The sequence below is a fragment of the Eptesicus fuscus genome, chromosome 8, assembly GCF_027574615.1.
Source record: "Eptesicus fuscus isolate TK198812 chromosome 8, DD_ASM_mEF_20220401, whole genome shotgun sequence".
In the NCBI taxonomy this organism is placed as follows: Eukaryota; Metazoa; Chordata; class Mammalia; order Chiroptera; family Vespertilionidae; genus Eptesicus; species Eptesicus fuscus.
The window spans coordinates 97,504,604-97,531,706 of NC_072480.1; the positions used below are offsets into that span (position 1 = coordinate 97,504,604).

A 27,103-nucleotide genomic window follows, 5' to 3' on the forward strand; every position below is an offset into this window, starting at 1 on the left:
AACTCAGAGTTAGCAACTCCTCTTGGGGCTACGACCTCACAATTGCAGTTGTCACTGGAAACGGGTTTTCTCAGGAGTGCGCCGTAAAGGACTCTGGTGGGAGGTCCCGTCACCGAGACATCAGACACAGATGCCTACGGAGCGAAGAACTCAAAGTGCAGACATGTCGTACGTGCGTGTTTGGAATTGGGATAGAATTTCCAGTGACCACACTACAGGGCCTTCAGAGACCGTGTCCCGGATTCCGAAAGCGCCGTGCCTCCAACACGGGACGCCCGGCAGTGAGGGTGACAGGCTCAGGACACCAGCACGGTGACCCAGGCAGGGTGTGATGAGCCCGTGAAGCGTGGGAATAAACTGTTTTATTAAAACGGAATGGAAGATTTCTAGGTTAACATATTGTTTTCTATGCTACATAACTTTATAATATAATGTATTCGGTGTCCCCAAAACGGAACACACACTTTAACAGCCGACAACTCACTTCGTGCTCATTCCTGTTCAGGTTTAACTGATCTGAAATAATGGGTGAAGCCAGACTAAGCTTTGAACAGAGGAAATGTACCCTAAAGAGCCACTAGACTCCTTTTTTATGGGGATACATAGAAGATAAAGTTCACGGTACAAAACAGGCAACAGGCAATGCACGGAATGATGCTTGATGCTTGTGCTTCCATCGCTTTGCGTGATCAACGTCTGGACTGGAACGGGCATCGGTTTGAAAACAGGCATTGACAGAAATAATGATTCATGTCTGTAGATGCCTGTACATTTTGAAAACGAACTGCATGTTAATGAACAGTGACTTTATAACCATTCAAAATGTGTATAGGTTTTTCTGGGACACCCTGTATGTACATATAACTCAACAACCATCGCATGCAGACAGGAGGCCGGCTCCTCACTACCTCTGGCGGTTTCTCCGTCCACCTGCCCTGCTCCCGTTCCCCTGGGACCATGAGGTGGCCGCGCTCTCTCGGGGGGCCGGGCCTGTGCTTACAGGCCGCGTTCGTGTTTACCTTGAACCATGGTGTAGAAGGAGTCGATGGAGGACAGATTGGAAGTGATGCTGACGTCCTCATCTCTGCTGGACGACTCCAGGTCCACGGTGATGGCCCTGTCCATGTCGCCGTGGAGGTTGGTGACCACGCCCGTCGGAAAGGTGACGTTGGTCAGGCGACCTTCGCTGTCGTAGCTGCAGACAAAGGCAGGGGCTCGGTGTTAAGTAGGAAACGGGGTTCTCCCTCAAGTGTCACGTGCAGCTCCACCAGCTGCACCAAGTGGGGAGAATGTTTGTCTTCGTGGGAGGAGAGCGATGCAGACGGAGGACTTCCAACATGCTTTGAAGTCACCAAAGCCCGTTTAACACGGAAACCCGCCCTGGCGGGCGCGAGTCAACCGCACACTCGCCCTCCCAGCGCACCGGTCTTGGAAGTGTGACCGAGACCTGCCTGCACGTCCAATGCGCTGTTTCAAAGGGAACCTGTTTGCTGATGTTAAGTTCCTAAGTGCTCCCCCACATCGCCCACAAAGCAGACTTAATGCGCTGTCCTATCAGATTTTAAAGTTTGACTAACTTCTGCTCTATATGGCCGTGCAACCCGAATACATATACAGCTTTGTGAAATAGTGTGTATACATACATGCATGTATTTGTATTTCTACACATACTCTTTGAGTATCTTGGGACATCTTGAACAAACTACTAAGATGAAAGTCTATTAAAGACTTTCTCATTTCTCAGGGATTGACATGTTTTATCCTGGTAAACCGGAGCGCAAGTGTTGGGTGGGACGGTGAGGCTCTATCTTGTCCACACTGACATGGTAGGAGTGGGAGGCATTTTGAACAATCATCCTATATAATAAAACCCTAATATGCAAATCAACCGAAAGGCAGAATGACCAGCCGCTATGACAGGCATTGACCACCAGGGGGCAGACACTCAAACCAGGAGCTTCCCCCTGGTGGTCAGTGTGCTTCCACAGGGGGAGCGCCGCTCAGCCAGAAGCCGGGCTCATGGCTGGCGAGCGCAGCGGCGGTGGCGGGAGCCTCTCCCACCTCTGTGGCAGCGCTAAGGACCCCTCGGGGGCTCCCTGCAGGGAGCGGGCCTAAGCTGGCAGTCGGACATCCCCCGAGGGTCCCAGACTGTGAGAGGGTGCAGGCCGGGCTGAGGGACCCCACCCCCAGTGCACGAATGTCATGCACTGGGCCTCTGGTTTATTATATTTACTGAAATGAGGTATAGTGTTCACTGATGTTTAATGATTACTTGCATTTTTATTATACTTACTTTACTTTTTATACCTTTATTACTTTTTAAGCATATAATATCGGAGGCACTTATAATTTAAATGTTAAGATACATTTTATTTATTTTTTAAAAATATACCTTTGTTGATTTCAGAGAGGAAGGGAGAGGGAGAGAGAGAGAAAGATCAATGATGAGAGAGAATCACTGATCGGCTGCCTCCTGCCCACCCACCACTGGGGATGGAGCCTGCAATCCACGCATGTGCCCTGGCCAGGAATCAAACGGTGACCTCTTTGTACATAGGTCGATGCTCAACCACTGAACCACACTGGCCGGGCCTTAAGATACAGTTTAAATAGCTGTCCCATAATCATAAATATGCATCACAGATGCAACACTTCACTAAAGAATTGATTTTTTGGGTGACTTTTCCATTTGTGGTAGCATCAGAGAACATTTCAAAAATGACAATGTGGTTTGAAGAAAAGCAAAAGCAAATTATGTCTGAAAAAGTAGGGATTTCCTTGGGACAAACATATACTGAAGATTGGCTTTCAGGTGGCACTAAGGCAGCCTCACTAATAAAAGGTCTAAGCGAACGGGAGACTCTAACCAAGCCCTACCTGGGTCAGCCCAGACGTGGACCTTAACAGTGACAGGCAGGGGAGAGAGCGTGGAGGGCATCTTAATCATAGGTGTGAGTAGGGGGAATAAGGAGTAAGGGGTAGAAGAAGCACCTAAATGATATCTATATATATAAAAAGCCAGCGGCCGGAACGCTGTAACGACGGGAACGACTGGTGGCTATGACACCCACTGGGGCCAGTGAACCAGCCAGATCAGGGGTGGGGCCGGCCGGCCAACCTCCCGTGGCCCCTCCCCTCGGCCGGCCCTGTCCCCGATGGGCCCCCACCACCCTGATTGGCCTGAAGCCCCTACACCCAGCTAGCCCTGCCCCTGATTGCCCCCACTACCCCAATAGGGGGCGGGGCCAGCCGGCCAACTTCCTGAAGCCCCTCCTCCCACCTGATCTCACCCCAGATCGGTGCCCCCACCCTGCTCAGGGGCAAGGCCGGCCAGCCAACTGTCTGCAGCCCCTCCCCCAGCCAGCTTCACCCCTGATCGGCCTCCCCGACACCAATTGGAGGCGGGGCTGGCTGGCCACCCTCCCACAGCCCCTCCCCTGGCTGCTGACCCCTGATGGCCCCCTCCACCTCAATCAGGGGTGGGGCCTGCCGGCCAATCACCCTCGGCCTCTCCCCCTAGCTGGTCTGGCCCTGATTGGGCTCCGATTGGGGCAGGGCAGCTAGCCAACCTCCTGCCATCTCCTCTTCCTGACAGGACCGGCCCCAATCTGCCCCGATTGGGGCCAGGCCAGCCGGATCCCACCCGTGCATGAATTCATGCACTGGGCCTCTAGTTCTATTATAACAGGACAGAGAGCTTTTAACCTTTTGCACTCGGATGTCGAGATTAAAATTACTCTTGGAATGTATCAATAATTTGAAATATAAAAAAATCCAAATAAATAAGTTTGTATGAAAAGAAACTCCAGTTTTTTATTCTACTGCCACGCTTTGTAAAATCTGGGGTATTTAAAAAATTAAATCCCGAGTAGAATAAAGGAATCGGAAAAAAAGCAAGCGAGTGCAAAGGGTTAAAGTGTAAAAAGTTAGCTTTGGTAGCTTGGTTAATAATTAGACGAAGGTTCTAGGTCATGAGAGTAGAGAGGACAGCGTCACAGTGGGCCTGGGTGGGGAGACGGAGGGAGGGTATGGTGTCTGCTCAGCCCCTGATCGCTGACCCAGTGCTCCGGCGGCGGCTTCGGTCAGATCACGGTCGGACTGACGTGTTCTGACACTCGGCCACGCCGCTCAGCCAGCAGCAGGGCCGGCCCCGAGGAGAGAGCAGCGCGAGGGAGGAGCGGAGAGAAAGAAAATGCGCCTTCAGTGTGATCACTGGGCCCCTAAAAGGCAGAGCTGAAATACGAAGTGAGACCCACCCCTCCCCCGGCCCGTGTGGGAGCCGAGCCGGTTTACCGGAGAGATGACTGCTCTTGAAGACACACACACACACACACACACACACACACACACACACACACAAACACACGCAGGTTCTTTACACAGAGTCACGGATAACACCAGCCGGCGGGCACATCTCACCCTGGCCGTAGTCTTAGACCACGGGACGTTGTTCGCAGCACAGCGTGGAGACGCCGTGTTGTGAAGAAATGAGCATCCTTCTGAAGGCTCCTATGGAACGTGGCATCGATACCGCGTTCTCCCCGCCCCGCCTTTTCCAGACGCCACGTGGACATGGGCGGTGGTCAGGCGAGCGGGTCAGCCTCTGGCTGCATCTCACGCCCGGGCCATTCCTGGAGCCTTCACGCCTGGGCCCAGGCCCATTATCCTCGTGCCAACCTCGTGCTTGGTGCACAGGGAGACCTCGGCTCCCCGCAGGCCACGCCACCCGCCAGCGCTCCGCCCCCTCACCTGCCCCCTTCAGCCCGTGGGCTGGCGCAGGTTTTCCGGCTCCATTCAATCTAACGTGGGAACATCCGATGTCTCCTGCAGAGAGCATCGCCCCAGCCTCCGCCTCGGCTCTTCACGGCTCACCTGGCGGCTCACCCCTGTGCTGTGCCCCGCTGGCGGGCATCCCTGCCACGGACAGCCGGGCACATGGCATGGAACAGGGTGCCAGGCACGCAGACCCTAACCCATCAGCCCTGGCTCCCTGGGAAATAAAAACAAGTCACGCTGCAGGCGGGGCAGGTAGTGACCCAGGGGAGCTGGGGTCTATGTGGCCGTGGCACGGTCTGGCCAGGCAGTTCTGAGTCGGCCCTGGAGGAGTGGCTGAGCATCAGGGAAGACACCAGGGGGGCTCCAGTGCACGCACAAGGCAGGCCCGGCCGGCGTCCAGGCGCGAGGCCCCAGTGCTGCCTGCCCGTCCCTCCCAGCGGCTCACTAGGCGCACAGGGCGAGGCGCTGCGGACACGAAGAGCGACTGAAGACGAGTGCCACGTGGGCCTGGGGTGCACGGAGAGACGTCCCCACACCGAGCAGCGCGGGAGGCCCACCTCAGCGGCGACCTCGCCGAGCCTGGACCTAGACACGGGATTTAGGCAGAGAAGGCAGGACGGCATTCTGGCCACGGCCACTGGAGAAGGAGCATGGAAGGGCAGTGAGGTCAGGGAGCAGACAGCCCAGCTGACACGGAGGGTCCTCTTAGGGTCCATTCCGCGGTAGAGGGAGGCCCTGGGCGGGTTTCAAGGGTGTAAGGGTGGGGTGTGGGGGGAAGGGAGGGGGGAGGGGGGACCGTGGGAGCTGAAGAGCGCCGTGAAGGAGGAAGCGTGGATTTAAGGAGGCTGATGATGGCAGCATGCGCAGAGCCTGGGGCGAGGGCCGGGTCAGGCGGAGAGTGCCTCGCAGACCTGGCGGTTTTCCACGCCAAGAAATAAAGCCAGCAACCAGCACGGGGTTTTAAGTGACAACGATCACGGCTTCTCCAGGGTTCCCTTCAGGGTTCCCTCCAGGGTTCCCTAAAGAAAGGCCGGCAAACAGATCAAAGACAGAGGGGCCTGACTCAGGGGGAGCGCTCTTTCCGAGGAATAAGTAAAACTGGATAAAAACTCCTCCCGTCATCATTTGTTTCGTTTCAGCGGGGACGGAGACAGCTTCCCCACAGGCCAGCGCCCAGGTCCGGAGAAATGAAAGCAAAGCAGAGCGGACGAGGCCATCCGAGGCACCGGGGGCCTCGGGACTAGGGCGTGAGCGAAGGCGTCCAGGGCGACTTTCGGGGACTTTCCGAATGCCCGTGACCCCTTCCTCACCCGACAAAGACAGAAACACCACGCCCAGCAAACGGCCACCGTCCTCTGAAATACGGGGACCCTCAGGACGGAGGGAGGCCTCCCCCAAACCTACGCCGGTGGGCATTGCTCCCCGCTTCCGTGCGCTCCGCGGCTGCCTCACTGCGGCCTGCGGTGGTGAGCAGCCCCGCCCGGCGCGGTTTCTGTCTGAGTGCAGCTTCCATTCGGACATCACAATGCGGCAGCCCCAGGGAACTGGAAGAGAACAGCAGCTTCCCCCGCTCCTTCCATTCATGGGGCCCAAGCCCCGGGCTTCCAATTCACAGCCCAGCGCATCCTCTCCGCTCCGATGCCCGCTCCGAGGCCCCCTCCGGTGCCCCCTCCCAGAGGCTGGCTGGGAAGAGCTGCTCCCAGGCCTCAGGGCCTCCGCTCGCTCACTCACCACGATGCCCTTCTCTGATGCTCGTCTGCTGTCTCTAGTTTTGTTGCGTTTTTGCCTAGATTTGCTGTTCTAGCCTTTGTGGGATACTCTACACTCTTTTTTCAGTTTCCTAAGCAGGGGGATTACGGACAAATGCCCCAGAGATTGGGCTTTGGCCTTTCTCGGTGGAAAACGATGTATTCCTCCAGGAGGGGCATTTTCTCTCTCCCCCCCTCACAGACGCAGAGTTCCCCATCCTTCCCTTTGTCTTCATCACGCCTCTCACGGCTTCCCACCCCACAGCTGCCCTAGATTTAAGGCTGGCCCTGCCTCTCCCCGTCGTCACGGGAACGCCAGGCGACACTCCTCTGTGAAACCTCCGCCACGGCCCCTCCCCTGGGAGGAGATCGACGGACTCAGACTGTGGCCCACCCGTGTCAACCGACGATGGATCCTGCATTTATTCACATGGCAACCTTCTGCAGGATTATCTCTGGTCCTGAGTGCTTCCCGGGGAGTGAAACCCTTTGATCTCCTTTGATCAAATGTTTTTAAAATTCATCTTCTGTTTTTAGAAAAAACCCGTGTACATCAGAGCAGGGATCGAGAGAAGCCGGGGAACCCGGGACGAGAACGGGAGGTGGAGGACGGGCCCACCCCTCGGGCCGCGTGTCGGCCTCTGAGGCAGCCCGGCGCTGAGCGGGTCTGTCTGCAAACGAGGCAGATGTCTGTACGGATGCCATAGTCTTGGCAGTGCCCCGCGCCCACCCCTTTCTTCTCTTCGCTGTGGAGGAGCCCATGAGAGCCTGCCCGGTGTGTGTGTGATCACCGAACGGTTTCTCAGGCAACGCGCCGGTTCGGAGAAGGCAGGACGGCGGCAGAGGCTGGCTGGGCACAGTCTAGGGGCCTCGGGTTGGGGTCATGTTCCTCTGTGTCTTCCCCACCCCGGCACCAGCCTGCCCTGAGAGCTGCTTAGTCGGGTACACCCGTCTTCCTGCAGCCTGGACCCAAAGCGAGGACCCCCACAAAAGACCCACCTAACCTGTCTTTCCCCCCAGGGCCCCCTCACGCAGAGCGATACTCTTTTCTTCTGTCTATTGGAGTCCCTTAGGTTCAAATTTCCTTCAGCGGAACAGCCAGCGAAATCCAGAAAAGCCCCCTCCATCTTGCCACCTGTTGGGCAATGCTTTTTCCACAACACTAACGTGTAACAGCCTCTGGTCCGCCATTGTGAGGTAGACACACTCACTAACCCAGTGGTCGGCAAACTCATTAGTCAATAGAGCCAAATATCAACAGTACAATTGAAATTTCTTTTGAGAGCCAAATTTTTTAAACTTAAACTATATAGGTAGATACATTGTTATTAACTTAATTAGGGTACTCCTAAGCTGGCCTTTGCTAAAAACTCAAGGGGCCAAAGAGCCGCATGTGGCTTGCGAGCCGCAGTTTGCCGACCACTGTACAACCTATCATAACAACAACGCAAGCGTCAATCACACCTGGATCCCTGTTTCCGAGGAAGGACGCGCACCAATAGCAAAGTCAGAACAGAATCCCATATAAACGCGGTGGGCGGGGTTGGGGTCCTAACGCCGTCATGTGACTCGTAATACTAACACCCGGAGGATTTACCCTGGAGCACTCCCGTTCTGAGTCCGAGATTCACATATCCTGGCAACAATCTCACGTATCCAACAATGATCTTGCAGACAAATCACAACTCCTTTGAATTCTGCAGCTGAGCTGTCAGTGGGGAACCCTCAAATACAAGGCTCTGTTAGAATACGCAAACTGCTTCCGTCAAGTGAACCGGAGTAACCCTCCGACTCCGGGGTCCTGGGCTCATCGGGTACTCAGTTGACTGCTACCCATGTTCTACCAAAGGTGACAGGGAAAACGCAAAACAAGGCTGTATTTTATGTGATTTTCATCTCAAGGGCTGAGAGGATCTCGATGAGAAAGGGCCAGGGTCCCAGGGGAGGCGGGGAAGGTGGTTAACACCTGCTAACATTTCTGTGCGGCGGCTGCACGTCTCTCAGAGGACCCCCCGATGGGCCAAATTCCCGCCAGCACTGGGCTCCACAGACCAGAGAGGACAGAAGCCTGCAGCTCAAGCTTCTACTCTCTTTTTCAAACACCCCAGACAACACGCGTTCAGCACCACAGCCAAGGACAGCTCCTTCCTCCTCCCCTCTGTTCCCGCCCTTTCTTGGAGCATCGAGCCTGAAGAGAGATGGTTACAGATAGGACATAGTTTTTCAAAACTGAGTAGAAAAAGGGACCGGTGTCCCTGCCTTACATGCCCACATCAGGGATAAATGGCCAAGGGACGAAGCCCGGCTCTGAAATCCGGGGGCCTCGGGAAAAGGCATCCACGTCAGGATGTTCCGGAATGAGCCCCCTTGGGGGTTGGGAAGATTCTGGGCTGGCCGTCCTTATGGGGAGGATCGTCATGATCATCGATAAGTCATTAAGATATCGTTTATTGACCGAGGATGGCTGACATGAGCAGGACACAATCTTACTTGTTTAGATAACAAGTCGTGGGCAGGTCCTGAAATGTACACTTACCAGGCAGCGGATGGCAAGAGACATTTTTGCTCCAAAAAAATCTGTGAAACAGAACTGTGCACGCCCTCATCCTCCTGGACTGAGGGCCTCGAATGTGCCGAGGACAAACTCATCTTTCTCTCTTGTCTTTCTCTCTGTCCCCTGGCCGTGTCTGTCACACACAGAGCTCCACGGGGAGACGGCTGTGTGGGGGCACAGGGGCGGGGGGGGGGGGTCTCCCAGTAAGTCAGAGAGGCTTACGTAGAAAAGCAGGGAGCCCACTAGGAAAGAGAAACCTAATTTATTATTATGATTTGCCACCTCAAGCTCGGGCATCATATAAAAAATACGAGGTTTGACAGAAAGGCAATACGCCTAACCATTTCCGCAAAGGAAATGTGGTAATTTGAGAAATGATGCTTCTTTCGAAACAAGCCTTGATAGGGGCCTAAGCAAAGTGGAGGAAAAACGCCGGAATCACAGGTTTTCTAGCGTCGGAAGAGAGCTTTAATGGTTAAGAAGTCTCTCCTTCCACAGGCGAGGGCGGCACATGTTGGAGAGGGGCTGGGACTTGCCCACGGTCACCCTGTTGGGGGTAACTGACACTTCGGGGCAGGAACTCAGGATTTCAGTCCCCGCGTTGTCCAGTCTGCCTGTGCTGCCTCTCGGGAGAGAGACCAAAGAGAGGACAGTGAGGGAGGAGGGCGCCGTGGACAGTGAGGGAGGAGGGCGCCGTGGACAGTGAGGGAGGAGGGCGCCGTGGACAGCGAGGGAGGAGGGCGCCGTGGACAGCGAGGGAGGAGGGCTCTGTGCACAGTGAGGGAGGAGGGCGCCGTGGACAGTGAGGGAGGAGGGCGCCGTGGACAGTGAGGGAGGAGGGCGCCGTGGACAGTGAGGGAGGAGGGCGCCGTGGACAGCGAGGGAGGAGGGCGCCGTGGACAGTGAGGGAGGAGGGCGCTGTGGACAGTGAGGGAGGAGGGCGCCGTGGACAGCGAGGGAGGAGGGCTCTGTGCACAGTGAGGGAGGAGGGCGCCGTGGACAGTGAGGGAGGAGGGAGGAGGGCGCTGTGGACAGTGAGGGAGGAGGGCGCAGTGGACAGTGAGGGAGGAGGGCGCCGTGGACAGCGAGGGAGGAGGGCTCTGTGCACAGTGAGGGAGGAGGGCGCCGTGGACAGTGAGGGAGGAGGGCGCTGTGGACAGCGAGGGAGGAGGGCGCCGTGGACAGTGAGGGAGGAGGGAGGAGGGCGCTGTGGACAGTGAGGGAGGAGGGCGCCGTGGACAGTGAGGGAGGAGGGCGCCGTGGACAGTGAGGGAGGAGGGCGCCGTGGACAGTGAGGGAGGAGGGCGCTGTGGACAGCGAGGGAGGAGGGCTCCGTGGACAGTGAGGGAGGAGGGAGGAGGGCGCCGTGGACAGTGAGGGAGGAGGGCTCCGTGGACAGTGAGGGAGGAGGGCTCCGTGGACAGTGAGGGAGGAGGGCGCTGTGGACAGTGAGGGAGGAGGGCACCGTGGACAGTGAGGGAGGAGGGCGCCGTGCACAGTGAGGGAGGAGGGCGCCATGGACAGCGTGGACGGCATCCCCATTCGTCTCGTCTCCTTCATGGCCTCCCCCGACCCTGGGAGGGAGTTCGGGAAAGAACAGTGCCCACCCCGTGCTGCCCTGCAGCCCCCCGACCTTCTGAAACCCTCCCAGGACCCCGGCACCGGGGCGAGGGCCGGGGAGGGAGGGCGGCCAGGAGCAGGGCTGCTGGGCTTCTCTGGTTGTGAGGTCACAGGAGGAGCCGGCGATGCTGACCGCCTCCGGAAAACCCCGACTGCCCACCTCCAGTTCCGTGGCTGTCAGAGAAAACAATGAAAACTTCCCTTCCACGGCTGCAGCCTGTGAGTTCCCGCTCTGTTACCCAACAGTCCTTCACAACGGCGGCGGGGGTTGCCCGGTCTCAGGGTGAGCCGTGTGACGGCACTGAGAGGGCCGTGACGCAATCAGTCTGCAGAGGGAGTCAAACTCTTGGCGACTGCATCGCTCACTCCTGGACCATCAGGAGCAGTTCTGCACAGCCATCCCCTGCTACACGGCACCCAGGGCGAGGGTTCGTGCAGCCCGGCAACAGTGCCACCTGCCACGTCCACCAGAGACCCCCGAGATGTTGGTAACTTACTGTGTGCTGGGACAGACGGGGACTAGCTGACGCATCTGCTCCTTTTAATTTTTTTGGGTTTTTTTGAATAATCTTAGGAACATACCATCTCCTCATTTCCCTTTCTGCTTGGACACCTGCACAGAACGAATTATTTCTTAAAACTGGACTGCGGAAGGGAACTGTCTCACATCAGGTGTAATAACAGCACCCCCGCGGTCGCGTTCAGGCTGTTGTCTGAAACGGACAGCGGCCCTTTAATCAATTGCGTGCACATTTTTTTAACGGATGTTCCTGGGATTTCACATTCTGGCTAAACATTTAAAGCAAAAATTATTTGTTACTGTTAATGGATCCAGCTTAAAAACATATAGCAATTAAAAACATATAGCAATTAAGCCCTGACCGGTTTGGCTCAGTGGATAGAGCGTCGACCTGCAGACTCAAGGGTCCTGGGTTCGATTCCGGTCAAGGGCATGTACCTTGGTTGCGGGCACATCCCCAGTAGGAGGTGTGCAGGAGGCAGCTGATCGATGTTTCTCTCTCGATGTTTCTGACTCTCTATCCCTCTCCCTTCCTCTCTGTAAAAAAATCAGTAGAATATATTAAAAACAAAACATGTAGCTCTTAAACAAAATAGCAAAGATGGAAATCAACCACAGCATTTTCCATGCTTTTAAGTGATTTGCTGATAAAAAAAAATCTCTCAAAAATCATTCTGAATGCCCCGAATGTTTTTTCCATGAAGGCAGAAAAAAAAAAGAAAAAAAAAAAAAAAAAGGGCCATAGAGGAGGTGAGCCGAGCGCCATACTTGGGTCAGAATGTATCCAGCGGGCCGTTCTATCTTTACCGCAGCTCTGGCAGAAAGAACAGTGGACGTGGTTTGGACGTTGCGTCCTCGGGGCTGGATGTCGGTGTCTGTCTAAGGAAAGGTGAGGCCCTCAGTTTAGTCCGGGGGAAGATGCTCCATCGTCTGCTAGCAGCGCGGTTACAGCAGCGCACGCACACGGAGAACACAGCGGGGCCCCCACGTCCGGCTACTCAGATCGAGGCAGGACCAACGCGCGGGGACACGTGGGCCTGGTTTGCAATGACTGCCGTCGGGCTTCCCCAGAGACCTGCGTGGTCGGCACCGGTCCGTGTGGCAGACCCTCCTCCCCGCCTGCCCCTCCTCCGCTGAGACCCTTTCTTACATCGTCTCAGGCCGGTGCCAGCGGGAGCCGCAGGCGGGCCGCGGGGGCAGAGCTGACTCGTCCTAAAGAAACGGCTCAGAAGCTCGTTCCGGAATGGCTGGGCCTGAAGGAGGGGCAGCAACGCACCCCGCCACGCAGCCCGAGGCCCACGCACACCCGCACACACGTGCAAAGGCGGACACGCAGCTGTTCGCTGTGAACGCGACGGCAGCGCACACACCATCACACGGGAAGCTCCACGCGTTCCAGGTCCCGGGTAGCAAACCTGCCACCACCTGGGGCGCCACCCCCAGACCCCCGGAACGCGGCTCCCCCCCGCCCCCCGCTGTCCCTTCTACCCAGACACGGGGCCTCTCCGACGCCCAGACGCTTGCATTTCTGGGGGCAGCAGCGGGGAGCCGTGCAGCGCCCTTCTCTGGGAGATGACGTTCCTATGGCCCCGGAGCTGCCCTGGCTGTGCTTCTGTGCACTCGGCCGTGCGTTGCGTGTGAACTTTGTGAGTGACACATGGTCAGCAGGTGAGAGCTTTCTGTTTATACCAGTGGTCGGCAAACTCATTAGTCAACAGAGCCAAACATCAACAGCACAACGATTGACATTTCTTTGGAGAGCCACATTTTTTAAACTTAAACTTCTTCTAACGCCACTTCTTCAACATAGACTCGCCCAGGCCGTGGTATTTTGTGGAAGAGCCACACTCAAGGGACCCAAGAGCCGCATGTGGCTCGCGAGCCGCAGTTTGCCGACCATGGGTTTATACTGACTCCACCAGTGGAGCCTCGCCCTCCCTAGCTTTGCGAACGCGGCGAACACTCACTTGCAGGCCCTGGGAGGACCCCTGCGACCGCGGCCAGACGTTCCTGTCAGTGGTGGCCGCACGGAAAACCGCTGTGCGGGGTCCAGGCCTGGGAGCCAATGACACCTTCAAACACGGCCCCAGAGCAGGCCCGCGTCCTGGACTGCATCCCCCCTGCTTTCGCCCAAGCTGAACCGCTCGGCACCCCCACTTCCCGAAGGTCTTACGATCCCAGCGCTCTCCTGCCCAGTCTCCCCTGACGGGAACACCCTCTCTGTAATGTCTGTCCCCCAACCCCCGCCGTCGGCAATACAGCCTGCTCCCCCTTTGAAAACGGGGCACAGGAGTGCCGTTTTATAACTCCAATCTATTCTCTTCCTATTGCAATCCTACATTTCTAATGTAACTCAGTGGAAAGGTTTGTTCCCGACAAAATCAAGATGCTGGTCGCATGCATTTTACTAAAGGGGAGTTTGTCAAAGAAGAAAGCAGTCCAGCTGGTGTGGCTCAGTAGTTGAGCACTGACCCATGAACCACAAGGTCACGGCTCAATTCCCGGTCAGGGCACATGCCCAGGTTGCAGGCTCGACCCCCAGGAGGGGGTATACAGGAGGCTGCCAGTCCATGATTCTCTCTCATCATTGATGTTTCTAACTCTCTCTGAAATAAATAAAAACACATTTAAAAGATAAAGAAAAGCAATTTGAGCTGCCGTGGGACTATGCTTTACATTAAGACCCAGTGGAGCAGCGGTGCGGAACGAATTTGTATATTGGATCGTTCCTCCTACTGAATTTTACTATAATGTCAGAGGTGTGTTCCTACCGAAAACAGTCCTGCCTCAGCATCTCATGGTAAAGACCGCACTGAGGAACTCGGTGCTCATTGCCGGGGTGATTCCGCACTTGTCAACACGCCACTCCTGTACATCCGATCCCCCTCGCGGCGTGTGCCGTGAACAAGGAACGACAGTGACTTTACACGTGTGTTCCCCGCACAGTTCCACACGCTGTTCCACACGCTGGGGAGGGTGCCGGGCGGGACGGGCACACTTTTCCACGTGCTTGCAGGGCGACCAGCGATTCCTGATTTGCGTTTAGTGCTCAGGTTCCTTTCAGCCGTCAGACCCTACAGTGACTGATTATCAAAAGTTAAGCTCTTCTAGCTGATAAGACTAAGGTGTGTGGGCGAGGGCCTGAACACACACTTCTCCAAAGAGGACACACCGGTGACCACGGGTATATGAAAAGCTGCTCCACATCACCAGTCATCGGGCAGACGGAAATTAAAGCCACACCTGTCAGAACGGTGTCATCAATAAATCAACCACCAGCAAGTGCTGGTGCAAACGCGGAGGAAAGGAAACCCCGTGCACTATCGGTGGGAACGTCAACTGGAAAACAGTATGGAAGCATGTCAAACTCACGGCTGGTGGACCGCAGGCATGCCGCCTGCCGGCCACGCGTTTGACGTGCTTGGTATAGAGGTTCCTAAAAACATTAACTATAGAACTACTATATGACCCTGCAATAACACTTCTGAGTATTTATAAAAAAAATCCAAAGCACTAATTTGAAAAGATATAAGCAACCCTAGGTTAACTGCAGCATTATTAACAATAGCCACGATATGGAAGCAACCTAAGTGTACATCAGCAGACGCATGAATAAAGAAGATGTGGTGCATGTACACAATGGATATACATATACATCATTCAGCCATAAAAAGAATGAAAGCTTGCCATTTGTGACAACGTGGATGGACCTAGAGGGTATTATGCTAAGTGATACAAGTCAGACAGAGACAGACACACACTACATGACTTCACTTACGTCTGGAATCTAAAAGACAAAACAAATAAAACAGAAACAAACCTATAGATACAGAGAACAAGTTGATGGTTGCCAGATGGAAGGGGGGTTGCAGGGCCGAGTGAAAAAGGTGGAGGGATTAAGAAGTACAGATTGGCAGTTATAAAATAAATATGGGAGTACAGTGCGGCATAGGGCAGTGGTTGGCAAACCGCGGCTCACAAGCCACATGCGGCTCTTTGGCCCCTTGAGTGTGGCTCTTCCACAAAATACCACGTGCGGCACGCACGTACAGTGCGATTGAAACTTTGTGGCCCACGTGCAGAAGTCGGTTTTCGGCCTGGGCAAGTCTATTTTGAAGAAGTGGCATTAGAACACTCAAGGGGCCAAAGAGCCGCACGTGGCTCGCGAGCCGCGGTTTGCCGACCACTGGCATAGGGAATATAGTCAATAGTGTTGTGATAACGATATAGGCTGTCAGATGAGTACTAGACTTCGAGTGATCGCTTTGTAAGCTATACATGTCGAATCACTATGTTGTACACCTGAAGCCAATATAGTATTGTATGTCAACTGTGATTGGAAAAGAAAAGGAAAAAAAGGAAAAGAATACTATTTATAGAACTGATGCACTAACCAGCTAAGTTCACTGCACATGTTTTTAAAGTTCCTCTTCACTGACAGTCACAATAGCCTTACCACATGGCAAATGTAAACCCACAGGGTTAGGCCTAACCAAGGCGGTAGCGTGTGCCGGAAAGGCCTACGGCTAATATATTGGGGCTGCAGGCAGGAAGTCCCTCCCAAGACCCTGAGTCCCTTTGTCTTCTTTTTTAGAAAGGAGGAGCCCACATTCTAGGGCAGGCGTCCTCAAACTACGGCCCGCGGGCCACATGCGGGTGTTTTGGCCGTTTTGTTTTTTTACTTCAAAATAAGATATGTGCAGTGTGCATAGGAATTTGTTCATAGTTTTTTTTAAACTATAGTCCGGCCCTCCAACGGTCTGAGGGACAGTGAACTGGCCCCCTGTTTAAAAAGTTTGAGGACCCCTGTTCTAGAGGCTCCAGGATCCCCCAACCCTGGATCCCTGGAAGGGATTATTATTTCCTATCAGATCACCATACTATTTCCTATCAGATCACCATATTGCACCGTCCAAGTACCATCCTGATGTACTTACTCAAAGAAGGTCGTCCACCCGGTTTCGTCGCTCTTGGTGGCCAGCAGGCCGCTGTTGCCGTGGTAAGTGAACAAAACCAGCTCCAGCCCTTGCGCCGTCATGCTCTTCAGACACCCGTTCGTGCCGATGGTCAGCCATATCACCTGGTTGTCCGGAGACACCACTCGGACCGGCATCCGGTTGGGGTCCCGTCGGATCCGCAGGGTGTTGCCGTTGCTGTCGGTCACGGCGGTGATGTCGTTGTCGTTGCTGTAGCTGAAGTTGTACAGGTAGTCCCCGGTGACCAGGCTCACGGTGTACTGGTGCGTGCCGTTGATGTCGAAGATGTAGAGCTCCTGGTCGGTCGGCGAGGCCACTTCGTAGAAGTTCATGGAGTTGAGGAGCGGCCTGTTCTTGGACACCGCCCGGATGCGGATGTTCCCCAGGTCCGCGATGTACAGGGTGCCGTCCGGGGACGCCGCGAGGGACGACGGGGCGCTGAGCTTGGCGTCTTTGGCGTAGCCGTCGCCCGCCTGGTAGCAGTCGCAGTTGGCGTCGTTCTTGCAGTCGCACTCCGACGGGATGCCGGCCACCAAGGAGATCTCGCCGTCGGTCGTGACCTGCCGGATGCGGTTGATCTTCTTCTCGTCGGTTTCCGTGATGTACAGGACCCCGCTGTAGGACACGGCGATGGCCGTGGCGGACTCCAGCGTCGTCTGCACGGCGAGCTTGCCCACGGAGTACTCCACCCCCGGCACCTGGCAGTGCATGGGCCGGCCGGCGGCGATGCGCACCTGGCGGTTCTCGGTGATCTGCAGCACCACGTTGTTGTCCAGCACGTAGATGGAGTTGTCCATGGGGTTAATGGCGAGGTCGGTGGGCCACTCCAGACGCACCTTCGTCCGTGAAACAGAAACGGTCCGGTTAGTCAGCGGCTGCGCTGCAGCGACCGTGCCAGACGTGTAAGTGGGACGGTTTGGGAAAATGACCCTTAACGTGAGAAGCTGTTTTCGAGCTGTCTTTTGGACGGCTACCGTAAAGTAAACTGGAAAAGTGTGCATGAGCACAAGTGTAGGGAACCGCACTTTATTTAAAAAATGCTGCTAATTGAAAGATTTGCAAGTTACAGCCAAACAGCCGATGAGCCTCTAAATTGAGAGCTAATAGATATCAATGAGGTTTGAACACAGATGTTTCCGTTAGCAGTGATAACCAGCAAATGGCAGGCTTCCTACCTCGTAAATACATTCAGGTTCTATTGTATTTCCAGTAAGGCCGGTAGTGAAGTTCCTAACTCTGAATGTAAGTCCCTCGGGGCCAATCGTAGAGGGCTCTCTCTACTGCCTAAAGAGGTCGTGCAATAAGAAGATTCCAGGTTTAAGTGGTTTTGTACTTTTTGGAATCTCTGCATGCTGCTACTTTACTGGTATTTTATTACAAATGCTTAGCATTTCTTAGTTGTAATTATTCCGTATCTCATTGAATTCATCAAATGCAGAACTATAGAAGAAAGTAACTTTTGCCCGGCCAGCGTGGCTCAGTGGTTGAGCATCGACCTAGGAACCAGGAGGTCACTGTTTGATTCCTGGTCAGGGCACATGCCCGGGTTGTGGGCTCCATCCCCAGTGTGGGGCGTGCAGGAGGCAGCCGATCAATGATTCTCTCTCATCATTGATCGGCTCTCCCTCTTTCTATCTCGCTCTCCCTCTTTCTTCCCCTCTGAAAAAAAAAAATTAAAAAAGGAAATAATTTTTTATTAGCTCTGAAGATACACTTAAACGGGACCGTTTTATCACAACACTGCCAGCCATGATACCGGCAGCGTGACCCGGTGCTGCCACAGCCTGCTGACTCAGCAAGTGAGGCCCCCCAAGAAGAGAAACCGTTCGGCTGAGTCGGAACTACCTGGCTGATGTGCATGCTCGTGTCACAGGTTAAAGGTCTGGCTGACGTCAGGTCATTAGAGCCCAGGAGGGTCGAGATGATTCCATTCTGATCGACTTTTCTGATCATGGTTCCATCAACGAAGTAGATCAATCCATTCTTATCAACTGCCATTCCTGGATCCAAGAGAAGCCAGGGTTTAGTAAGGTTTCCAAAAACGACTCAACGTCTGATTCAACGTTTAGGCCCATCACTAAACTGAACAGCTCACCCCAGTGATAACGTGGGCGGTAGATTGCGAACACATTGGGAAAAACCCAACATGGGTGTGTCCACAATACAAATACATGTAAGCGGTAGCAGAGAAATAACCCACCTTTGTGAGAACTCCCACGTGTGTGTGAGACATATACGTAGTGCTTGGGCATTAAACGTAAGACTACAACGCGGGGGTTAAATGTAAAGCTATAATGTCTGTATAATGTTGTCTATAAATTATAGAAATAGGTCAAATTCAGTCACACTGAGCTCACAGTAACCAGCATAGTCCAATGAAAACAGATGCGAGCCGCGGTGAGTATTCTGTTGACCTTGCTACAGTGAAATGGGCTACTATGAATAATTCAGGGCAGCAGATACGTTTTGCAGCCGCTGTTCACGAAAGCAGCCGCTAGCTATAGTGAAAAGAAAGAGAGCCTCAACCCCAAACAGCGTAATGAACGGCACAATACACGAACCGGGGTCGGTCCCCACGGGCTTACACGCTAGAAACCTTCATCACACAGAATCCAGGCTCTTGTTCTCTCCAGAAATCCCTCCCAGCAAGCCTTTTTCCCAGGGCGTGGAAACCAAAGTCTAACAGCCCCTAACGGGGTGCGGGCGAATAGAGCTGCTCCGTGGTGGTTTTCCGAGGCCTGGGACTCATTCACGACAAGGAAATTCCAGGACAATGAAAGAATTGGGCACGTCCTTGACATTTCACGGGATGTGACTGAGTAGCAGTGGCTGCTTTATTCTTCGCAACGTTGAAGAAAATGGTATGACAATAAAAAAATGCCAAGAACCTAATTTTACTGTAACATCAGCTTAGGACTCTAGCTGGCTCACGTTCAAGTTCAACGGCTTTTACAAACGCTGGGTGAGCAGCAGCGTCCCAGACAGAGCTGAGGGTGAAACGTGAGACTCCGCGGTGAGCCCCACCTGCGCTAAGTGGGTTGTCTACCTTTTTATTTTATTTTTTTTTAAAATAGAAGGTAATCCCCAAATTGGTAAATGTTGGTACCTTTGGGACTCATGAGTGTCGCCTCCACAGCCTTGCCCCCGTCCCCACATCTGGCTTCATCGAAGGGCAGGCATTGCTCCCCCGTCCCTGCGACCACGTCTGCATTTTTCGTCAAGTCCTTCGCCCCGGTCAGCGACTTGGGGCGATAAATCCTGCGGGTGTTAGTGTCCGAAACGTACAAGTCTCCGGTGACAGGGTCGGTGGCCAGGTAGTATCTATGAGCTGGGTTGCTGCTGTAAGAAAGGATCATATGTGAGCCCCACCATGTATGGGGAGTTACTCCTAATATGCAGAGAAAGAGCAAAACAGCCCACCCTGGGCAACACGGTAACAAAACAGCCCCCCCGGGCAACACTGTAACAAAACAGCCCACCCCGGGCAACACTGTAACAAAACAGCCCACCCCGGGCAACACTGTAACAAAACAGCCCACCCTGGGCAACACTGTAACAAAACAGCCCACCCCGGGCAACACTGTAGCAACACAGCCCACCCCGGGCAACACTGTAGCAACACAGCCCACCCTGGACAACAATGTAACAACACAGCCCACCCTGGGCAACACGGTAACAAAACAGCCCACTGGACAACACCGTAACAAAACAGCCCACCCTGGGCAACACCGTAACAAAACAGCCGACCCTGGGCAACACCGTAACAAAACAGCCGACCCTGGGCAACACCGTAACAAAACAGCCCACCCTGGGCAACACTGTAACAACACAGCCCACCCTGGACAACACTGTAACCTGCAGTCAGTACCAAAGACCTGAAGATGAGCAGCGTACTCACAATGACCTACAGGAGAGACTTGGTAGCAGCCCAGCCGGCGTGGCTCAGTGGTTGAGCATTGACCTATGAACCAGGTCATGGTTCGATTCCCGGTCAAGGGCACATGTCCGGTTGCAGGCTTGATCCCCAGTGGGGGAAGTGCAGGAGGCAGCTGATCAATGATTCTCTCTCATCATGGATGTTTCTCTTTCTCTCTTCCTCTCCCTTCCTCTCTGACGTCAATAAAAATATATTAAAAAAAAAAAAAGAACTGGTAGCACTTCTGACATGACTGTTCCTTCCTTCCCATCTTAAAAATAATTACCTTTAGATGATGATCTGCTTCTTGCTTAAAAGACAGACGCAAGTTCTCTAAATCTTTGTGGTTCGGGGCAAAGCCATTAAAAAGTCGCCCTTGAGTGACAGGCACAAAGCTCCAGGAAGGTGCTGCTCTCAGACTCTCCCGTGAAGTCAACACACCTTCCATTTCACCTGCACCTCATCACGGGGACTCTCCTCTTTTCTCCCCACAAAACCCAACCAAAGAGCAGCCGCCCCTGGAACACCGTAGCATCATGTCTGTCCTGGTTGCACTATTGTAATCTGGCAAAGTCGGTTACAGAACTATTAGCTAGTGCAAATATACACTAGTTTATGTCCTGCTAGAGGCCCGGCACACGGAATCCGTGCAAGGGGCTCGGCCCGCTGCTGCAGCGGCTGCCTCTGCCTCGGCCCTCGCAGCCCCGGCTTTGTCCGGAAGGTCATCTAGAAGGACGTCCGGAAGGTCGTTTGGCTGTCCTGTCTAATTAGCATATTATACTTTTATTATTATAGTGAGAAATGGTAAGCCCAACATCATCAACAAATGGACTAATTCTGGCAGCTCCCTACAAACACAGCCCCACGTTCCTAGAATTAATGTAATTTTGTACTGTGTGCAAATACGGCCTCCAGGGAAAAAGTTCTCAAGAGTGTCAGTGACTGGGAGTCGGAACAAAGATGTCTACAGCTAGGAGTCCACCGGGTTCCATGTGTCTCCTGCTAACAAACCTGGTCTTACTGCTTCTCATTCTCTCTCTCCCTCCCTCCCTCCCTCTCTCTCTCACACACACACACACACACACACACACACACACACACACACACACAATTATATGCTTGTTTCCATTTAATTCTCACAGGTGGCCCATGTACTCTATCGCCCCTGCAAGATTCCATTGTTACAGTAACGACTCTGGTTTCCATAGTGATTCCCACGCTGGCAGGGGCCCTGCAGACCCCACCTGGCGTCTGGGAGACCCACTGCAGCCCTGGGGCTGAGGTGATGGTGCAGAGAATTGAGGTCTCCTTCCCAGTTTTCATCTTCCGGGGACAAGGGACAGATGAGGGCCCGAAGCCTTGCGTGTGAAAACATGTGTGAGGAAAGGGTGAAAGAGAGAGGAAGAACTCATCAGGAGGTGCCTGTCCTTTGAGAGAAAGCCATTTCAGGACTCGGGGTTACACCAAAGGACCAACGGGCGCTGCTGATGCCTGGAGCTTTAAAGGCAGCACGACACAGCGTGCTCCTCACTGTGGCAGCTTCTTACTTTGCAATAATGTGAAAAGTCACTCATGAATGTAAACATTTGGAACAACTTTATAGACTCCCCCCTCTCCCCCCAAACAGTCTGATATTGGCAGCCTTGGTCTGTCAGGTACACAGAGCAGGTGACAGGTCAGCGACTCAATCAAGCCGGGTCTATTTTGGAAGACATACATTGGAGGGGCTTCTGTACTAATGATTATGTACTAATGATTATGTACTAATGATTATGTACTAATGAGGAGTGGCCGTGCAGTTGTTATGAATGCACATGCGCGTGTGCACACACACACACACACATTTTCTTGTCAGCTGTACGTCTATGAACATGACTTCTGGACCAGGTTGCCTGGGTCTGAACCTCCCTTCTTCACCAACTGTGTGAGCGTGGGCAGTAACCCAACTTCTCCGTGCCTCAGATTCCTCCCTGGCAATGGCGGTGATAATAATCCATATTCCATAGGCTGCACGGACTAATCCATGTAAAATGCTCAGGACACGGCCTAGCACACAATTCACACTCAGAAGCCTGAGCTATCCTCCTGTCTGCTTGTGTCCCAGCTCCTCGTACACGGCAATGTGTCAGTTGCTTTGTAGCGCTGTTCCGTGTTAACTAACATGCAATTTGCCTTCTGAAAATCTTGGTAAGAAAGAAAGGAATGACCTACACGTGGACAGGTCCAGATCTGCTCCCTTAATCCTGCTGTTGCAACAGCAGAAAGAGCGGAGGCAATGCCGACCCTTTTACAGACGTCCGCTCTGGACGGTCTGTGTGGGCCTGCTGGGAACGGTGCACGAACGATGCCTGCTTTTGGATGCCGTCTCTCAATCTGAGAAAAAGCAACGGGCGCTGGGGCTGCGGCTTGAGCAGCAGTGGCACCGCCGTTAGCGGTGGGACACGACTGTTCCTGGTGCAGAAATCACGGACGGACACTCACGCCGTCGGCCGTGACCGTCTCGGCACCGGTTTCACCCGGTAGGACAGGGATGAGGGAATGTCCAGCGTGGCCTGCTGTCGCACCTCCTGCTCTGAAGATGGGCCTTTCTCATCCAGCAGCACAGGCCGACGGCTTCCGCCATGTCTGCCCAGGAAAGCGCTGACTCTGCACCAGGCCGCTACCCAGAACAACCCTGGAGGGGCACGGGACCCGGAGTGACTGTCCCACGGAAGGGCAGGGGGTGAACTGAATGACCCCCTGCAGGGCAGCCTGGGACAGCAGAGAGGGCTGCTCAGAGCCGGCCCCTCCGGAAGGAGGGGCGTTTGTTCCTGATGCACCAAAAGAAAAAAACAAACACACACTTGGGTTTGGACAATTTTGTTGCCAGACCCGTGGCAGGAGGCTCTTGGTCATCTGTGCTGGGCCTGGGGTCCAAGGATGCCCACTGAAGCCCGGGCTTCCCGACAGCTGGCGTGTGGGCACCGATGGGGGGCGTGTGTAGACCAGTCATTGATCTCGTGTAGAAACGGGCGCCACACTGCCTGGGAACAGCGCAGGCGGCGGACGGCCGGAATCCGTCGGCGGGAGGGGCATGGTGACCTTCCCGGGAGTGACTGAGGCCCCCATTCCAGAAAGGTTCCCATTCGCAGTGAGATCCCCACGAAGAAAAGCAACATCCGAGAAACCGAGGTCCGGTTTAGACCTTTTAGCATTGTGCACCTTGGTTCTTCCCTCGCCCCAAACCGCCTGCGTTATCCTCATCGCCAGCCATCCCTGTGGCCTCGTTCCACTGGACCCGGGCCCACGGGGAAATGCAGACTAGAGGTGTCACTCATTAGGCCGTAATTCAACCTCTTGGACTGGAGAGACACCAGCCCCGAACAGGCTTCCCACCGGCATTATCAGCACTTGTGTCTGCTTCGTCGGAAACGGTGGGGAGCCTTGGGACGCGGAGCATTTGAGGGAGCAGGAACCAGACTTACATGTGAAGGTAAACTGTTTCCTGGCTGCCACACGACGGCTGAGATCATGGAAAGCAGGGGTGTGGGTGGCATTTCTGGGCCTGCTTCGTGCTTTACATGCGAAGCTGATAAAACGTGTGCTTTTATAATTTGTATCCAAACTTTAGTTGATTCCGAGTCACAGACCTGTGTCCTTTTATCTTTTAATGGCGATATAAAATCCACTAGGTTGATTTTCAGTCCCTACATACTGAAATGCCCCCTGGCTTTGGCTCGTGTCAATAAATTTAAGTTCCTTTATTTCAGGAATTTTAAGAATTGTAGTAAGAGTTAAAATTTACTACCTGCAAAAAGATTTTGTTAGCAGGTGAAAACTACAAGCATGGTATGGAGAAATTTTAGCATATCTAAGAGAAACTTATCTTTTAAGCGTCTCAGAAGCTCCCACACATATAAAAAATTGAACATGTTGATGGGGGTAGTATTTATATCTATTTATTCATTAGAGCATAGCTAGGAACTTTTATTTGATATAATAGCCTGGCAGTACTTACTAACTTTGGTATGCGGAAGTATTCCAAATTTTAAAATAATAAGACTGTTTTTATATTTAACATTCATATTAATTAGTTCCCCCACTAGTGCAATTAATGAGATGGCTGATAGTATATGAAACATCGTAAGAAAACCAGAAGCATGCATTTTTACATTTTAGTTAATTATTAACAACTGACTACACCACTCGTTTTTATAGAGGTTGACACATTTTTCAATTTATTTTTTTTCCGGTCACCTACTCCTCAGTCTTTCGTGACTTTTACGCTAGCCAGGAAAGAGGGGAAGGACAAGCCAGGGGACCCCCCCAGCCAGTATCCCCTCAGCTGTACGAGGAAAATGGTCTAGGCAGACAAATAGGAAGAAGCATCTGAAAGGAATTTTAATTTTTAAAGCTAAATTAAGAAGCTCCAATGAGCTCCAATATCCTGGCTTTGATTAATTAATTAGCTAATTAATCAAGTATCAATTTTGATTGATTACTTATTAAGCAAGTGGAATTCCTATTCTGGTCAATGATTTATCATCTGATGACTTGGGCTCAAAAACCTTGGGTAGTTTCTACATCTCCCTGTTCCTTATCGCCCACATACAGCGTCCATTCCCTTCATTTCTTTGTTTCATTGGTCGATTTCCTTCATGACAGCCATACTAGTGTAGGCACCTAGCATCTCCTAGTTCCCTAACTCATCACCAAGCCACCCTGACCACTGACACCGGACTGAACCAATCTTCCTGGAAGGCTGCCTGGAGTACGCCGCCATCTCGTTCAAGGTCAGGAAAGGGTTCCCACCGTCTCTGCCATCCTCTGAGAGAAGAGCAATGCCTTAGGGCGCTCAGGCCCTCAGCAACCTGCCCTCACCTGCCTGTCCGCCCCCCACCTGCCCCCCACCCCGTCTCCCTCCATCATTGCCAACGTGAGTCCCCTGCTCAGATTCAGGTGGGTCCGAGTCCCCCCAGACGTGTCTTGTTGGTCTCTTCCCCAGACCCCAGTAACTTCACTTGCTCTCTCTTCTTGCTTCATGAGTCCCCCCTCCTCTCTTCTGGTTGTTCCATTTAAGACTTCTTTTTTGTTGTTGTTGTTAATCCTCACCAGAGGCTATTTCTCCACTGACTTTAAGAGACAGTGGAAGAAAGAGGGAGAGACAGAAACTTCGATGTGAGAGAGACATATCGATGGGTTGCCTCCCACACATCTGGACCAGGGGCTCCAAGGAGCGAACCCACAATCCAGGTACATGCCCTTGATTGGGATCGGACCCCTCAGTCCGAGGGCCGATGCTCTATCCACTGAGCCAAACCGGCTAGGGCCAGACTGCATCTACTGACTTACATCGAATACCAACCCAGCAAGGAAACTGCTCCTCACCCCACTCGCCCTCCCAGGACCCTCTTCCTCCCCAGCACTGCTCTCTCCGCACGAGCCGTGGATGTGATGAAGTGTCAAAGAATGACACGGAAATACATGGCCTGTTACACCTCTATCTTGCTTCCCCTACGACAGTGGTCGGCAAACTCATTAGTCAACAGAGCCAAATATCAACAGAACAACGATTGACATTTCTTTTGAGAGCCAACTTTTTAAAACTTAAACTTCTTCTAACACCACTGCTTCAAAACAGACTCGCCCAGGCCGTGGTATTTTGTGGAAGAGCCACACTCCAGGGGCCAAAGAGCCGCAGTTTTGCCGACCACGGCCCTACGAGATTCAGACGCCTGAGAGCATGGACTTCGTCTTCTACTATTGCTTGTCAAAGTGGTTAAGTGGTGAGTTAACATCGACTGAGCAAAGAAGAACACCAACACAGAACCGGACAGTGTACTCCCCATGCAGGCACGCGGAGGACACAGGCAGGCGCACGCACGGGGCCGGGATGACGTGCAGAGGGGGGGGGGGGGGCTCGGAGCATCATGAGAGAGGGACCAGGAGCATCACCGCCAACCACCACGAGTCAGTGCAGCACGGGGTCATGTGTAAAGTGCTGCTAATATGTAAAGTGTTGTTAATATGTAAAGTGTTGTTAATATGTTGTTAGTATGTAGCTCTAACCACAGGGGCTTTCTCCAGAGAAAGAGGTCAGAGTGCTGACGAATTTGTCACGTGATTATGAAATCCATCTAGCCTTTTGAAGACCCAGGCAACGACCGCACAGAAACCTAGCCATCTGGGCCCACAGACCCGGGCCGTGGTGCAGTGGGGAGCACACGCCCTGTAGAGTGGTTCAAACCCCTGTCCCCCACTTCTTAGTCTGTATCTTGGGGAAGACAGGCGCCCCCTCCCCGAGCCTCAGGGACCTCTCGTGCACCCCGAGGACGGTGGGGGGCTCTGCGGTGGGTGTGGAATGCCTGCCCGGGCCTGGCAGGCAGCAGGTGAAGAGGGCGCTGATTTGCTAGTTTTTCCTGCATCGCCTCCGGCACGTCCACGTTCAGGTGGAGCCACGCCTGTGTGTGTCCCCTCTGTCCTCCGCCGCCCCCAGGAAGGCAAGGCCAGCGCCGTGCTGACGTTCTGCTGGGTTCTCACGGCGCAGCACGGCCTCGAGGACCTCCGTGTCCATCTCGGCCCGTGACTGAGCGACAGTCCCGACCCACGGGGATCTGCAGAGCCCCGGCCCACGCCTGCTCACATCGGCATGCGACGGCCACACCCTTCCCGGTGGGGTTTATTTCCTAGTTGCCAACCTCTACAGGACACTGAGAAGGTCACGTGGACTTATCCCTCTCAAGGGTCTCCGGTAACCGACGGCCACTCTTCCCATCCGATGCCATGCATTAGGTACTGGCATGGCCACGCTGGGCCTGGCGGTCTTGCTTTGGGCTAGTTTTACTTTAAACACTTTTCGCCCCTTTCCTGCTGCCGGAGGAAAGGGTTCCGACAAGTGTCCCTACACGGGGCCCTTCCAGCTAAGGCTCCACGGCGGACAGAACCGGAGAAACCGAGCCTCCGTGCTTGCTCAACCACATGCACCCCGGGCTTCGAGGGAAGGAAATGGAAGCA

At 53.7% G+C, this 27,103-nt stretch overlaps 1 protein-coding gene across 9 annotated transcripts in view; it reads right to left on the reverse strand.

Moving 5' to 3' along the window:
• Positions 1-27,103, reverse strand: part of TENM3 (teneurin transmembrane protein 3) — a 439,075-nt gene that overhangs the window by 19,525 nt on the left and 392,447 nt on the right. For 6 of the 9 annotated variants that reach the window (XM_054720165.1, XM_054720166.1, XM_054720159.1 and 3 more), the window contains 4 exons: positions 19,301-19,533; positions 18,040-18,194; positions 16,156-17,030; positions 1,020-1,195 (listed from right to left, as the gene is read on the reverse strand). In XM_054720165.1, the coding sequence (XP_054576140.1) occupies positions 1,020-1,195; positions 16,156-17,030; positions 18,040-18,194; positions 19,301-19,533 (1,439 nt within the window). The remainder of the gene's footprint in view (positions 1-1,019; positions 1,196-16,155; positions 17,031-18,039; positions 18,195-19,300; positions 19,534-27,103) is intronic. The other 3 variants (XM_054720168.1, XM_054720163.1, XM_054720162.1) reach the window with 1 other exon arrangement.